General features: G+C 54.1%; 2 protein-coding genes across 3 annotated transcripts in view; one reads left to right on the forward strand and one right to left on the reverse strand.

The window, feature by feature from the left end:
- Nucleotides 1–7,401, reverse strand: SFXN2 (sideroflexin 2). 2 transcript variants are annotated; one of them, XM_053948546.1, is made up of 12 exons: nucleotides 7,285–7,401; nucleotides 5,818–5,990; nucleotides 5,342–5,512; nucleotides 4,320–4,418; nucleotides 4,093–4,168; nucleotides 3,930–4,015; nucleotides 3,194–3,254; nucleotides 3,056–3,122; nucleotides 2,460–2,509; nucleotides 2,114–2,163; nucleotides 1,818–1,865; nucleotides 1–1,427 (listed from the first exon to the last, which is right to left on the reverse strand). In XM_053948546.1, the coding sequence occupies exons 1-12, from the start codon at nucleotides 7,399–7,401 to the stop codon at nucleotides 1,328–1,330; spliced, it is 1,098 nt and encodes a 365-aa protein (XP_053804521.1). In that variant the 3' UTR covers nucleotides 1–1,327. The 2 variants fall into 2 exon arrangements, with proteins under 2 accessions (XP_053804521.1, XP_053804522.1); XM_053948547.1 differs by lacking the exon at nucleotides 7,285–7,401 and adding an exon at nucleotides 7,173–7,215.
- The window catches only part of ARL3 (ADP ribosylation factor like GTPase 3), a 26,630-nt gene continuing 21,616 nt past the window's right edge, over nucleotides 7,340–12,353 (forward strand). Inside the window, exon 1 of the mRNA XM_053948548.1 lies at nucleotides 7,340–7,427. Coding sequence (XP_053804523.1) covers nucleotides 7,425–7,427 — 3 coding nt within the window. The 5' untranslated portion in view covers nucleotides 7,340–7,424. The remainder of the gene's footprint in view (nucleotides 7,428–12,353) is intronic.

A 12,353-nucleotide genomic window follows, 5' to 3' on the forward strand; every position in this document is an offset into this window, starting at 1 on the left:
TGGTTTTTAAAAATCACCACATTTATTTTTCAACCTTCCTCTGCTGTTTGCAGTGCATCAGCACTGAGTGAATTCAGAGCCTGAGTGAATGCCTTGACAGCTCTGTGACAAGAAAGAGACAAGCTACTGGAGAGTGTTCAACAGAGGGCCACAAAGATGATGAGGGATTTGGAGCATCTCTTATGAGGAGAGACTGTGAGAGCCAGGTCTATTCAGTCTAGAAAAGAGAAGACTGAGAGGGATCTCATCTATGCATATAAATGTCTCAAAGGCAGGTGCCAAGGGCATGGTGCCAGGCTCTTTTCAGTGGGGCCCAGCGACAGGACAAGGAACAATGGCCATAAACTAAACCACAAGAAGTTCCACCTCAACATGAGGAAGAAATTCTTTACACATTAAGGATAGCAAAGCACTGGAACAGGCTGCCCAGGCAGGTTGTGGAGTCTCCCTCTCTGGAAAAACTCAAAACTCACCTGGATACATTCCTGTGTAACCTGCTCCAATGACCCTGCCTCAGCAGGGGGGCTGGAATAGATGACCTCCAGAGGTCCTTCCAACCCTAACAATTCTGTGATTTCTGTCTTCTTCCCCATGTCAAAGGGGGCACAGAGCCAATTGTCCCCTAAAGCTGCAGTTTCATGGTTCTACCGTGGGGACCAGAGATGCAGGACAAGGGTGACAGTGCTCAGAGGAATGAAGAAATCAGAGCTAAAAACAACTAGCTATTTATTTCCTGGCTTGTGGCAAACACAGAGTCAATAGAACCTGTATCTGAGAGCAAGGAATGCATAGTCCAAGCATTGATCTCTGGACTTTGGAATTGTCACTCTCATGGTGCAGAGAGAACAGGTCCCTTCACACCTGCCAAGACATGATCCATCTCTTGAGAAGAGGCTACTGTGGTGGTTTAAGGCAGGAATGTAGTTTGGTTGCTGGTACAATGGCAGGATATCTGCGTTTGGAGGTAGAACTGTTCTCTGAGCCCCAAGGGAGAGAGCCTCATGCCTCATGGGGCCAAACCCAGTGAGGCCCAGACAGGCTGGGCCACAGGAAGGCACAGGAAGCACAGGCATCCCTCAGGGCAAGAGGGACACAAGAAGGCTGAGACATGGCCAGCAGCAGATGGGCATGGGTCAGGATGAGCCAGAGTGCTGCAAGCTGGACACAGAGTCAAATCCTGATTCTACAGTGGAAGAAGGCTGCAGAGAAGGTGCTGGGTGGGGGCGCAGATCTGGGCTGGACTGTGCCTCTGACCCTGCTCGGGGGACATGGGAATAGTAGTGGCAGGAGGCCAGAGGGGTGTGATGGCTCCTGAGGTAGTCTCCACTCACAGTCCTTTGTTAAAATAGACATATGGCACTTTGTCCCCGTGCTTGGCCATGATACTGTCACGCAGCTCCACCTCAAGGTCAGCCAGTGCAAGGGAGCTGTGGAGAGGAAGATACACACTGAGAGCCATGATCCTCCTCCTCAACCACCAGTCAAACCATCCTCCCTTCCCATTGCCACTTGAGGCCTCTGCAGTCCCAGGGATCTTGCAGGCTCATGGCAAGACCCACCACCCTTCCCTCCCAGTGCTGGAAAGCAGAGAGCTGCCCATGGAGCTGGATGTCCTGTTGCTCCCAGCACAGAGCTCCCAGAGCAGGGGAGGCACATGCTTTCCTGCTGCCCCGGGCACCAGTGTGTGCAGGCAGGCACTGCCTTGGGTTGAAGGGTGGGTGCCCATCATGCTTCTCCTGGGATGGACAGAGAGGAACTAGGGAAAGAGGAAAGTTCCCGAGATCCCATGCAGGAGGAGGAAACAGTGGAAGAGGTACCATCGCTGGGGGAAGAGGGCACAGGCTGCTGGCACCATGAAGAGGAGGCTGTGGGACAGAAAAGAGCAGAGCATTAGTCTTGGGGATCCCAGCCTGTCTGCCCTTCAGCCATAGGGATTTCAGCCCAAGAAATGCTGCTCACACACCATGACTCCCAACAACTGGGCAAAGTCCAAGCTGAAAGGTAAGCAGCTTTGCAATTTCTTCTCGGAAAGAAGTATTTTTTTCAAGCATCTCTTTGGAGCCATACTCCAGGCACTCACAGGTGATTGAGCTGAGGTGAGTGAGATACTTACAAGCCCCCGCAGAGCAGCACCTGCAAAGGCCCGTGGAGAACCCGGATCCGCTGCAAGAGAAGAGCCAGAATTGGGTCCCTGGCCTCACCACAAGACCCACTCACAGGGTGGGCAGACTTCTCCCCTCAATAAGGCTGAATGCCCAACACCTCTGGTGTGCACCAAAACCTGCCACCCTCCCATAGCTTCCCATGTCACTTGAGAAGCCATTGGTGTATCAATGACTGAAGTAGGGAGCAAAGCAAGCCGGGCTCTGCAAATCCCCATTTGATCCCCAGCATATCAGCAGCAGGGAAGCTGGGCTGGAGCACCACAGAACCAACTGGCAGGAGAAACATGCACTCACCTGCATGAAGGTGAATTTCTCCAGCCGCTCCATGATGATGGGCAAAATAACTAGGCACAGAGAGCAAAGGTCAGCCCAGATCCCAGAACAGCTATCCTGCTAGCCAGCCTGCAGGGCTGTCCCAGCAGGACCATCCACATGGAGGCCATGGAAGCAGCTAGTTATGCTGGGGGCTACTGAGTGTTTGCTGGCAGCAAGGACCTGACACAAGACCCCCACACATCCATCACTTGGGCAGTATGGTCTGTGCTCCTCATGTTCCTGTCCTTCCTTCTGGGCTTGCAGCATGTCAAGGGTCTCAGGAGCAGAGGGGGTGCCAGGCTGCAGGGTGAGGGGCTAGGGCCAGAGAGCATGAGATGCATCCTTGTGGGGCCAAACTGCCATAGGAGCACCCCCTGTCTCCCAGGCTGTGGTTTGGCATGGAGGGGGCTAGGGCTTGGGGACCTGTGATGGGAATGGCCGGATGAGGAGAGCAAATGCCATCTGGGATGCAGGACCACCTCTTTTTCATGAGGGAAACTGAAGCAGGGGAGGGCAAGGTGGTGGGTCCTGGAGAGCCCCCAGTTCAGCTGTGCACTCTCCTGCCCCACACTCACTCATGCCTGGTGCTGCCATGGTGATCCTGGAGAGCACAACCTGTGCGATGCCCTTCACTGCTGCCCTCTGCAAGCAAAATCAGCAGGTGAGCCCCGGCAGCGCCGTGCCCCAACCCATATCCCCATCCCCAGACTCACCCTGGAGCGGCCAAGCTCGTTGTTGTTCTCATCTGTCACTGTGATCCCGTTGATGATTTCCCTGAAGGGGACAGGCAGCCGTGAGTGGAGGACAGGATGGCCGGGAAAGCATAAAGACACAGCAATGGGGTGAGGGGGTGCCAGGGGAGTCCTCTACACGCAGTAGCCCCGGATGCCCCCAGGGCACGGGGCCCCAGCACCCCGGAGCACCACGGTCCCCAGCCCAGCCGATGCTGCCATCTTCAGGGCACAGCTGCGAGCAGGATCTGGCCGTGCTAGGGACAGACACTGCCTGGACACACAGCCGAACCAGGGCACAGTCCCTCACACAGTACCCGAGCTCCTTGTGCCATGACTTGTGGGGAACCTCGAGCAGCAGGCACAGGTCACCACAAGGACCCCAACTGGGGTGTCCCAGCATCAGGATATCACGGACTGGGGTTCTCCCACGACATGCAGGAGATCTTTGGGTTTGAGAGATCTTCCAGCAAGGATTCCAGAGCAGCTATCCTCAGCCGAAAATCACCCTCCTGTTCTAGGTGGAGGCTGAGCCATCCCACCCATCTCCACCACAGACACAGCACTGCAAATGCACAGACCCCAGTTCATCTCTCTCCAGCTCCCAAGAGGGGAATCCAAGGCAGGGAGGGCAGGCAGCCCAGGAGCCTGGCTGCCACCAGCTTGCCTTTGGAGGGAGCTAGGTCCCTCAAGCCCCCCAGCCACACGTGACACTTACTGTTGCCGCATCATGGGGATATTGACACAGTTGGCAGCAGCCACAGCTGCAAAGGGGACCCAGCGGGCCAGCAAGGGTGGGGCTCGCTGTGGGAAACAGGCTGGCATCAGCACAGGAGAGCAGGATGTGCCCAGCTGCCCCACCTGGCCCTAGCCTGGCATACCTTGGTGTAGAGGTTGAGTCCCACTGCGGTGGCCAGGGCTGCACCAGTGGCCGTGACATAAGCCACCCCGATTTGCCTGGACAGCAATTTCAAAGAAGGGAGACAACAGAATCACCAACTCTGACTCAGCCCTGTTCCTTCTGTGCCCAAGACACAGCATAGAGGGTCTTTACAGGTCATCCAGGGGTGCATCAAATGGACACACTCCATCCTGTGGGGCCGCTCACCTCAGAGAGATGGGGGAGGCAGCGTTGCGGTTGGTGTAGTTGACAAAGGCATTGAAGGACTGGTTCACCCACTGCCAGAAAACCACGGCAGGCACTGTCCTGTGGAGGGAAGGGATGGGAGAGCACCCGAGGGCTGTCAGGGACACCTGGCCTGTGCCTGCGGCCAGACTTGGCAGGGAGACAGCCAAGATGCCTGCAATCCACTCATCATGGTGTCTCCAAAGGGAAACTGAGAAACTGTGGCAAAGTGACAAGCCAGTGGCAGAGCTGGTAAATGATCCCAGGAGTTCTGGTCGCTCTGGGGAGCTTAGAAAGGGGAGGGCCCAGTTCTGCAAGGCACTTAGGCAGGGGTGGGAGACACAGCTCTCAGCAGGGTGGCAGCCATCCTCTGCTGGGCTGAGATAAGCCTTTGTCAAAGCAAGCAGCAAGGAGGGGACACATAGGGACAGAAGAGGCTCAGGGGAATGAGGGTGCCTGGGTTTCTACTGGTGTCTCAGGGACACTGACGTGGGGCAGTGGGGCAGGATGTGGGGACAATGACGTGGGGCAGGAAGGGACACAGGGAGCATGTTTTGGAATGCAGGGGGGGTAGAGAAGAGAAATGCAGGGAGCTGTCAGCAGGGGCTGGGGATGCTGAAGCAGCCTGGCCTAAGGGCACATTTGGTCCTCAGTTTCAAAGACTGCTATGGGCCACAGACCAAGAGCAGCAGCCAAGCAGGATTTGGTTGCATTAATCATTACAGGGCCTATGGGAACATCTCAGCTGAGCTCAGGGTGAGGTGAGACCATACCCAGCCATGCCACGGGTCAGAGGAATCTGTGATGCTTCTACCACAGGCTGGGTGCTGGGGACAGACCCCAGAGACATTGGGCTTGACCATGGGACACAGGCAGACACAGCAGCATGGGCATGCCTTGGGCAGCACCCAGACAGGCTGGCTGTGCTCTGGCCATTGGGGACCTTGAGAGGGGCTGGGGGCTGTCAGGGTTGTGTCCCCAACCTGGTGTACCCAGGAGCTCACCGATAGAACTGGAGCATGCAGCCAGTGATGGCCATGCCCCCCGGCACCTGGAAGGACATCCTCCCAATGAGGTTCATCTTCTCACCGCTGTCAGGGTGGAAGGCTGAGTCGTACAACTTCTTGGCATAGAGCAGCTGCTCCTGGCTGCTTCCTGGTGGCACCAGCCCAGCCCTGCAAACCCAAAGCCCATCAGGGGAAGTTGCACAGGCCCGCCAGCACCCAGCATTGCTGAGGCACAGAGCTCTGGGCACCACATGAAAGGCAGAGGAAACATCTCCAGAGAAGGATGCATGTCACGGCTTGAGGCTCCTGGGAGAAGCCTGGGAAACCCCCCCAAAACTACCTCCAACAGACGTTACATCACAGCATACCTGCTTGAGAATGACTGCCTCCATCCCCCTGCAACACTGCACAGTGGTTGGGATGGCCATGAACACAGGGACGGCACCTCCCCCATCTGTATCCCTGCCCCTCACCTGCAGCCCTCCACCAGGGCCTTGGCCTGGTCCAGCTCCTCCTCTGGCACCAGCACTGTCCGAGGGTCGGTGATGTTGAGGAAGTGCTTCAGGCGCCCCACAAAGGTGCTCTGGTCCCAGCGTGGGGAGTCGATGTTGAAGCTAAGGGAAACTGTGGCCATCTTGGTGTAGGTCTGGGCAGGGGAAAAGGCCGCTCAGTAGGATCCTGCCTTGCTTGCTCATTGAGTGCATGCCTGCCACGGCCACAGGAGCAGTCAGCTGGGTGAGAGCCATGGCAGGTTTATGTTTAACAGGACAACTGGACTTTCAGCAGCCCTGAGCCCAGGAGGCCCCTGCACTCCTGCTGTCAGCAGAACACTGCAGTCAGGCCACTCCTTCACACATCACCCTGCTTGCCTGGGGTCACCCCACTTGTGCTGCACCCCATAGCACTTCGCACCCCCCTCCTTGGGGGGGTATGGTGCTGTACAGCACTGTAGGGCCCAGCTCAACTGTCCACAAGGCTGCCCTGCAGGCTCTCCTACAGGGGCACTACTCTGCACCCCCCGAGTGTGCACAGCACACGCACACTGTGCTGTGCCCTCCACAGCACCGTCCTGCACATCCCTAATGCTGCTCTGCACTGCCATGGCACTGCCCTGCATGCTCCCCGGGGTGCTGCACCACATGCCCACGGTTGCACAGCACAGAATCACAGAATGAATTAGGCGGGAAAATACTTCTGAGATCATCTGAGCCCAGCCTATGACCAAACATCACCATGTCATGTCACTACAGCATGGCTAACCTAGTGCCTAACCCTAGCCAAGTGCCATGTTCAGTCTTTCCTTAAACACCTCCAGGGAAACTCCACCATCTCCCTCGGCAGTCCTTTCCACTATCTAATCACGCTTCTGTAAAGAAATTCTTACTAATGTCCAACCTGAACCTCCCCAGGCACAGCTTCAGACTAATATCCTCTCGTCCTGTCATTGGTTGCCTGGGAGAAGGGGCCCACTCCCACCTAGCTACAACCTCATTTCAAAGGTAGCTGTAGACAGCGATGTCTCCCTGAGCCTCTTCTCCAGGTTAAACGCTCCCAGCTCCCTCAGCCACTCCTCATAAGACTTGAGCTCCAGACCCTTCGCCAATTTCCTTGCCCTTCTCTGTAAGGCACAGCACAGCTCGGCAAACGCCAGGCTCGGCCCGGTATGGCACAGCCCCGGTACACCTCCAGCGTGGCTGGATCACGGCTCATGTCGGCTCAGCTCGGTTCGGATCGGCACGGCACGGCACGGCTCGGCTCGGCACCGCACATCCCCGCCCCAGCCCGGCCCGGCCCGGCCCGGCCCCATCGCGTCCCCACGTGTCCCCACCTGCGGTCCCAGGCCCCTCTCCCGCCTCCCGCCCACGAGTCGCTCACCGCCCCCGCGCTCCGACGCGTGGCCGCCCTCAGCCAATCACAGAGCCCCGAGCGGCCGCGCCCACCTCTCCCGGCAGGGCCGTCCTCGTACGCATGCGCCGTTTGTGGGTGGGGGCCGTCGCTGGCCCCTCCCCCGGCGCGGGCACGTCGGCGCGCGGGGTGGGTGTGACGCAGTTGCCCATGGTAACCCCGGGCCGCGCCGAGGATGGTGAGCGGGGCGGGGGCGAGCGGGGCCGGGGCCGGGGCCGGGGCCAGCGCGGCGGGGTGAGGTGAGGGCCGGGGCCAGCGCGGCCGGGGGCGCCTGGGGCCGCGGATGATCCCCCCGCGGAGCGTGGGGTGATGGGGGCCGGAGGGTCTGTCGGGCCCGGCCGGGCTCGTGGCAGGCACGGCCAGGCCTTGGGCCACGAGAGGGGGTGCTAAGGCGATGGGACCAGGGCGGCCGAGCCCGGCTCTGCTTGGTGCTGTCGGGCAGTAGAGTAAGAGGCAACGGACAGAAACTGATGCACAGGAAGTTCCACCTGAACACAATAAGAACTTTGCTGTGCGGGTGACCACACACTGGAACAGATTGCACAGAAAGTTTGTGGAATCTCCCTCAGTGGAGATATGCCAGAACCATCTGGACACGATCCTGTGCCACGTGCTCAAGGATGACCCCGCCTGAGTGGGAGGTTGGAGCAGATGACTGACTGTGGTCCCTTGCAGCCTGACCCACCCTGTGACACCCACCCAGGGAGTCTGGCCAGCCTGGGGTCCGAGTGCCCACCTGGGGCATCCAGTCAGGCATGGGGGCCTGGGGCTGTGCGGGTTCAGGCACCCATACAAAGGGATGGGAACAGTGCAAGTTTGGGGCCTCCAGCTGTGGAAGACCCTGGCTGGGGTTGGGGCCCTGGCAGCACACAGACGTAATGTTGAGTGCTAAAAAATGCAACAGAACTGGTGAAGGGCCAGTAGCACAAGTCCTGTGAAGAGTGGCTGAAGGAGCTGGGATTGTGTAGTCTGACGAGGAAGAAACTCGGGGTGATCTTATCACTCTTCAGCTACCTGAAGGGAGGTCATAGACAGGTGAGGATCAGCCTCTTCTCCCAGGTAGAAGTGACCCAAGTGACAGGACAGGAGGAAATAGCCTCCAGCTGTGCTAGGGGAGACTCAGACTGGACATTAGGAAGAATTTCTTCACAGAAGGGGTGATTGGACATTGTAAAGGACTGGTCAGGGAGGTGGTTTAATCACCATCCATGGAGATGTTTAGGGAAAGATTGGAAAGGTTGTACATGGCACTTGGTGCCATGCTCTAGTTGACATGTAAGTGTTCGGTCATAGGTTGGACTTGGTGATCTCAGAGGTGTTTTACAATCTAATTGATTTTGTGAATCACGTCTAGACAGAGGCCAGGAGGATGCTATGGGCCTCTTTGTTGGGATGGAATCAGCATGCCTGGAGTTGATTTAGTCAAGGTGTAGAAGGTGTGATGGAGGGGTGGGTGCTTGGGAGGGCTGGGGACCAGGATGGCAGTGGCCTGAGGAGGGAACGAGCAATGGAAGAGCCTGGCAAGGATGGAAGGCAGTGCTCAGAGATTGCCTGTGAAGAGTCTGGGAGCAGCTGTGACTCTAAAGGGACACTGGGCAACCCAGCCAAGATGGGAGGAGGCCATCCTGGGACTTGAATCCTGGCTATAGAAATTGAGGGAGCTAGAAGACAGCTTGCTGAGGTGGAAGGGTTGGTTTTTAATACACAGCCTGAGAAGGGGAATTCAGTCATGGCAGAGAGAGACTGGATGAAGGGGTTAGGTGTTCAGAAATGGCCAGGACAAAGTGCTCAGGGACTGAGAGAAAACTGCCAGTTGGATGGGATGGACAGTCTGGTGAGTCAGTGGGAAAACCCAGTCAATGTTTGGCTGGCTAGGATAGTTTGCTGGGATGTTGCGTGTTCTGGGGTTTTCTGTCATGGGCTGGCAAGATGAGGGACAGTATGGGTTCAAAAGAAGAAATAAGAATAAACTGTGGGAAAGACTGGAAGTGGAGTTTTGATGTTGATGAGAGACAGAAAGATCCCAGGGAGAAAAGAAGTGTTGGACAAGAGAAATAAATTGTTTTGAGTGGTAGTAGCACAGTTTGAAGGAAAAAACTGTGTGTTTCGGGTGGAGGGCAATGCTGGGAAACAGGTGAGGTGGTGAGGGTGTAGTGCAGTCTAAATTGAGGTTGGAAGAAGGTTGGATGATAGACCAGGGTCATCCAGGTGTTGGAAACAATTTGGGTTTAAATGCCAAAGTAGTTGGGGTGGGACAAGTGGGATGCTGGCAAAGTGCAGTGAGGACTAGAAGGAGGGGTTGGAACTATGGGTGAGGGGTGGTGAGAGAGAGCTGCTATGGATGTGGAGCCACTCGTGAGGATGCTGCATGAAGAGAGAGCACAAGCAGAAGGCAATAGTGATGGGGAAGGAGCTTTCCCAAGGGCAAAGCCTTATTTTGTCCAGGAGCCCTCTGGACATAAGTTGGATTCATGCAAGTAGCAGGATTCATGCATGGGAGGAGGTGTAAGCAAGAGCACCAAAGGCAGCTTCTTATCTTCACTGGGTTAATTCTGGCTGCATCCCTACCTGCTGGGTCATAGAGAAGAAGATTGAGATAAAGCCTATGGGATCTTCTCTATTTTAGATGAGTTGGTGATGGGACATGTCACACCAGGCACCAAAGCCATCACAGGATGGACATCTGCTGTAAAGATGAGGGCAGCTGCCTCCAGCAGTGCAGTGCTTTGTGGGACACATTTGGCTTGCAGCTGCCAGATCTACTCTTCTGCCTTATGATGTCCTGATAAGCTGGTGTAGTCTGGGATCTGGCTGCTCTTATCCAGGTGCTTTGTGTGCAGAGAGGGTAACTGGGTGTTCACCAGTGTTCATGTTATTTGATACAACATTTTACTGCCTCTTTGTCTATTTTCCATTTCTTGGAGTTGTTTTTTGAATTGTAGCCTCTCAAGGCTCTAGGGTGGGTGGCACTTTGGGGTTCCTGGTGTGCTGGCTGGACTGGACAGAGGACTGGAGAGCAATGCACTATTTCTCCAGATTCTCAACTTTCAGTAAAACAGAATAATCATTTGTGGTAGAAACTCCAAAACAACAGCAAATACATCCAAAGCAGCTATGGCAGCCTGAGGGTATGGGTCAGCAGTCAGAAATCATCCAGACAGCTTGATGTAACAATTTACTGCTTGTCATCTGAGCCATGGTAGCTGCCCATGAGCACGTTCCTGCCATGTCCTGACTGCACTGAGAAGCACTTAAACTCCCCTCGATGACTGCTTGCTCCAGCTCCAGTGATAAGAGGGTTAATGCTGAGGTTTAAGTTATTTCAGTGTTCATCCAAGTGAGTAAGTACAGAGGGGCAGTGTCTTCTTCTGCAGAGCATACTAGGATTTCTCACAGCTGTGGGGCAGGGGTGGTGGAAGGTTGTAGTTGGAGCACGGAGGGAAAGATGAGCCATAAAACTGCAAAGCATGAGAGATGTGTAGTGCTGAAAGTCTTTGGCACCATTAAGCAGCATCTGCAGTGGGTGCGTGGCAAGGACGAAGGGAGGCTGCTACACGAAAGGATATGCTGCTTTCCAAAGCTTAGGAAATGCTGTGAAAAGCAGAGCTTGTGGCTTCCTCGTCACAATAATGCTTCCTATTGTCACTGTAATAACAATTTTTACCAAGAGACATGGTATGTTATTGATAGATGCTGGGGCCAGAGGATGGCCAGTGTTTTTCTAAAACCATTGATTGAAGATGACATCATTGTGTCAAAACCAGATTAGTCAAAGTGTGGCCCTGTTTTATAGTTGAGAAAACTGAGTCACAGAGTACCTAGCTGACATAAGGCACATCTGGTGAAAAGGATAAAATACCAGCATAGCTAAATGCATAGTCAGGCATCTTTCTTCTGGTCTTGAGTCCATGTTTCTAGGAAAACCAGCATCTATGTCTTGCCTGCTCTAGGCATACCTCATACTTAGAAAGACTTTATTTTGTGCCTTGTTCCGTGGCAGTAAGGCTCTATTTAAAACGGTTCCATTAAAAATGCTTTCAAGGATTATAAGTGTCTCACTACTTCAGTTTTCAGTACAGTTCAATGTCATGTTTTTTGGTTTATTTTACTGATTGCTGAGAAGATGATATGAGAAATCACCTGCAGATAGGAGAGAATACCAGTCACTGGCCAAGACTTTGAAGTTATGAAACCAGACAGAGACTGCTGACATTGTCCAGTGATAGGCATTGGCTCTTCTCTGCACAGGGCAAAATACTTCTTTCAAACCTGCTGAAACCAGAGGAGTTTGATTTTAATTATGAAAAGAGGATTCATGCTGGTATTGGCTTATGTATCGAACTGGAAAGTGCTGTGTGACCTCTTTAACAGAAAACTACATTAGTAGGTTTGAGCTGGAAAAACTCTGTAGGTGACTCGACTCCATTAAATTTTGGATTTCAATGCAGGAAAGAAAGTCTGCATTGAATGACACCATATGGTGGAGACATGCAGTAAGCAAATGATTTTTTGGGAGTTTTGCCAGAGTAAGAAGTATTGAATAAACTGTGCTCAATAGATTAATTTACATCAGTTGTATTTTGAAAAAGACTGGATGATTTTATGACCATTAGTGACATTTGCAGTTCTGCAGCCGAAGATAAAGGTAATCAGACGTCATTCTTCAGGACACCAGCTAATCAGTGCAGTTGTCAGGATGGACTCCCCTCCTCCAGCTCTGTCTGTGCAGGATTGCACCCTGGATGACAAATGTAGCCTCATATATCCACTGTGCAAGGCAAGATATTTGGCTCAGCTAAGCCCCTCGTCCTTCCCTGTGTCAGCTCCTCCTGCGTGACTTTCTGAAATCGTCACGTGTACCCTCTGTCTTTAACTTACACTTCAAAAATGGTGAACTGCTACCATATTGCTGAATAGAAAGTAAATAAATTGGTGCCCAGAGCTGTGCTAGGTGCTGTGCCAGCAGAGCATGGAGGTGCTCCCATGCCATGGAAATATGATCTGTCTGGGGTGAGAGATAACCAACTGATACGAATAAGTAGAATCCAAGACAGGTTTGAACTTGATATGTTTGCTGCCTAAACCTCACCAAGGATTGTAGGTG

Source organism: Vidua chalybeata, chromosome 8, assembly GCF_026979565.1.
Source record: "Vidua chalybeata isolate OUT-0048 chromosome 8, bVidCha1 merged haplotype, whole genome shotgun sequence".
NCBI classification, from domain to species: domain Eukaryota; kingdom Metazoa; phylum Chordata; class Aves; order Passeriformes; family Viduidae; genus Vidua; species Vidua chalybeata.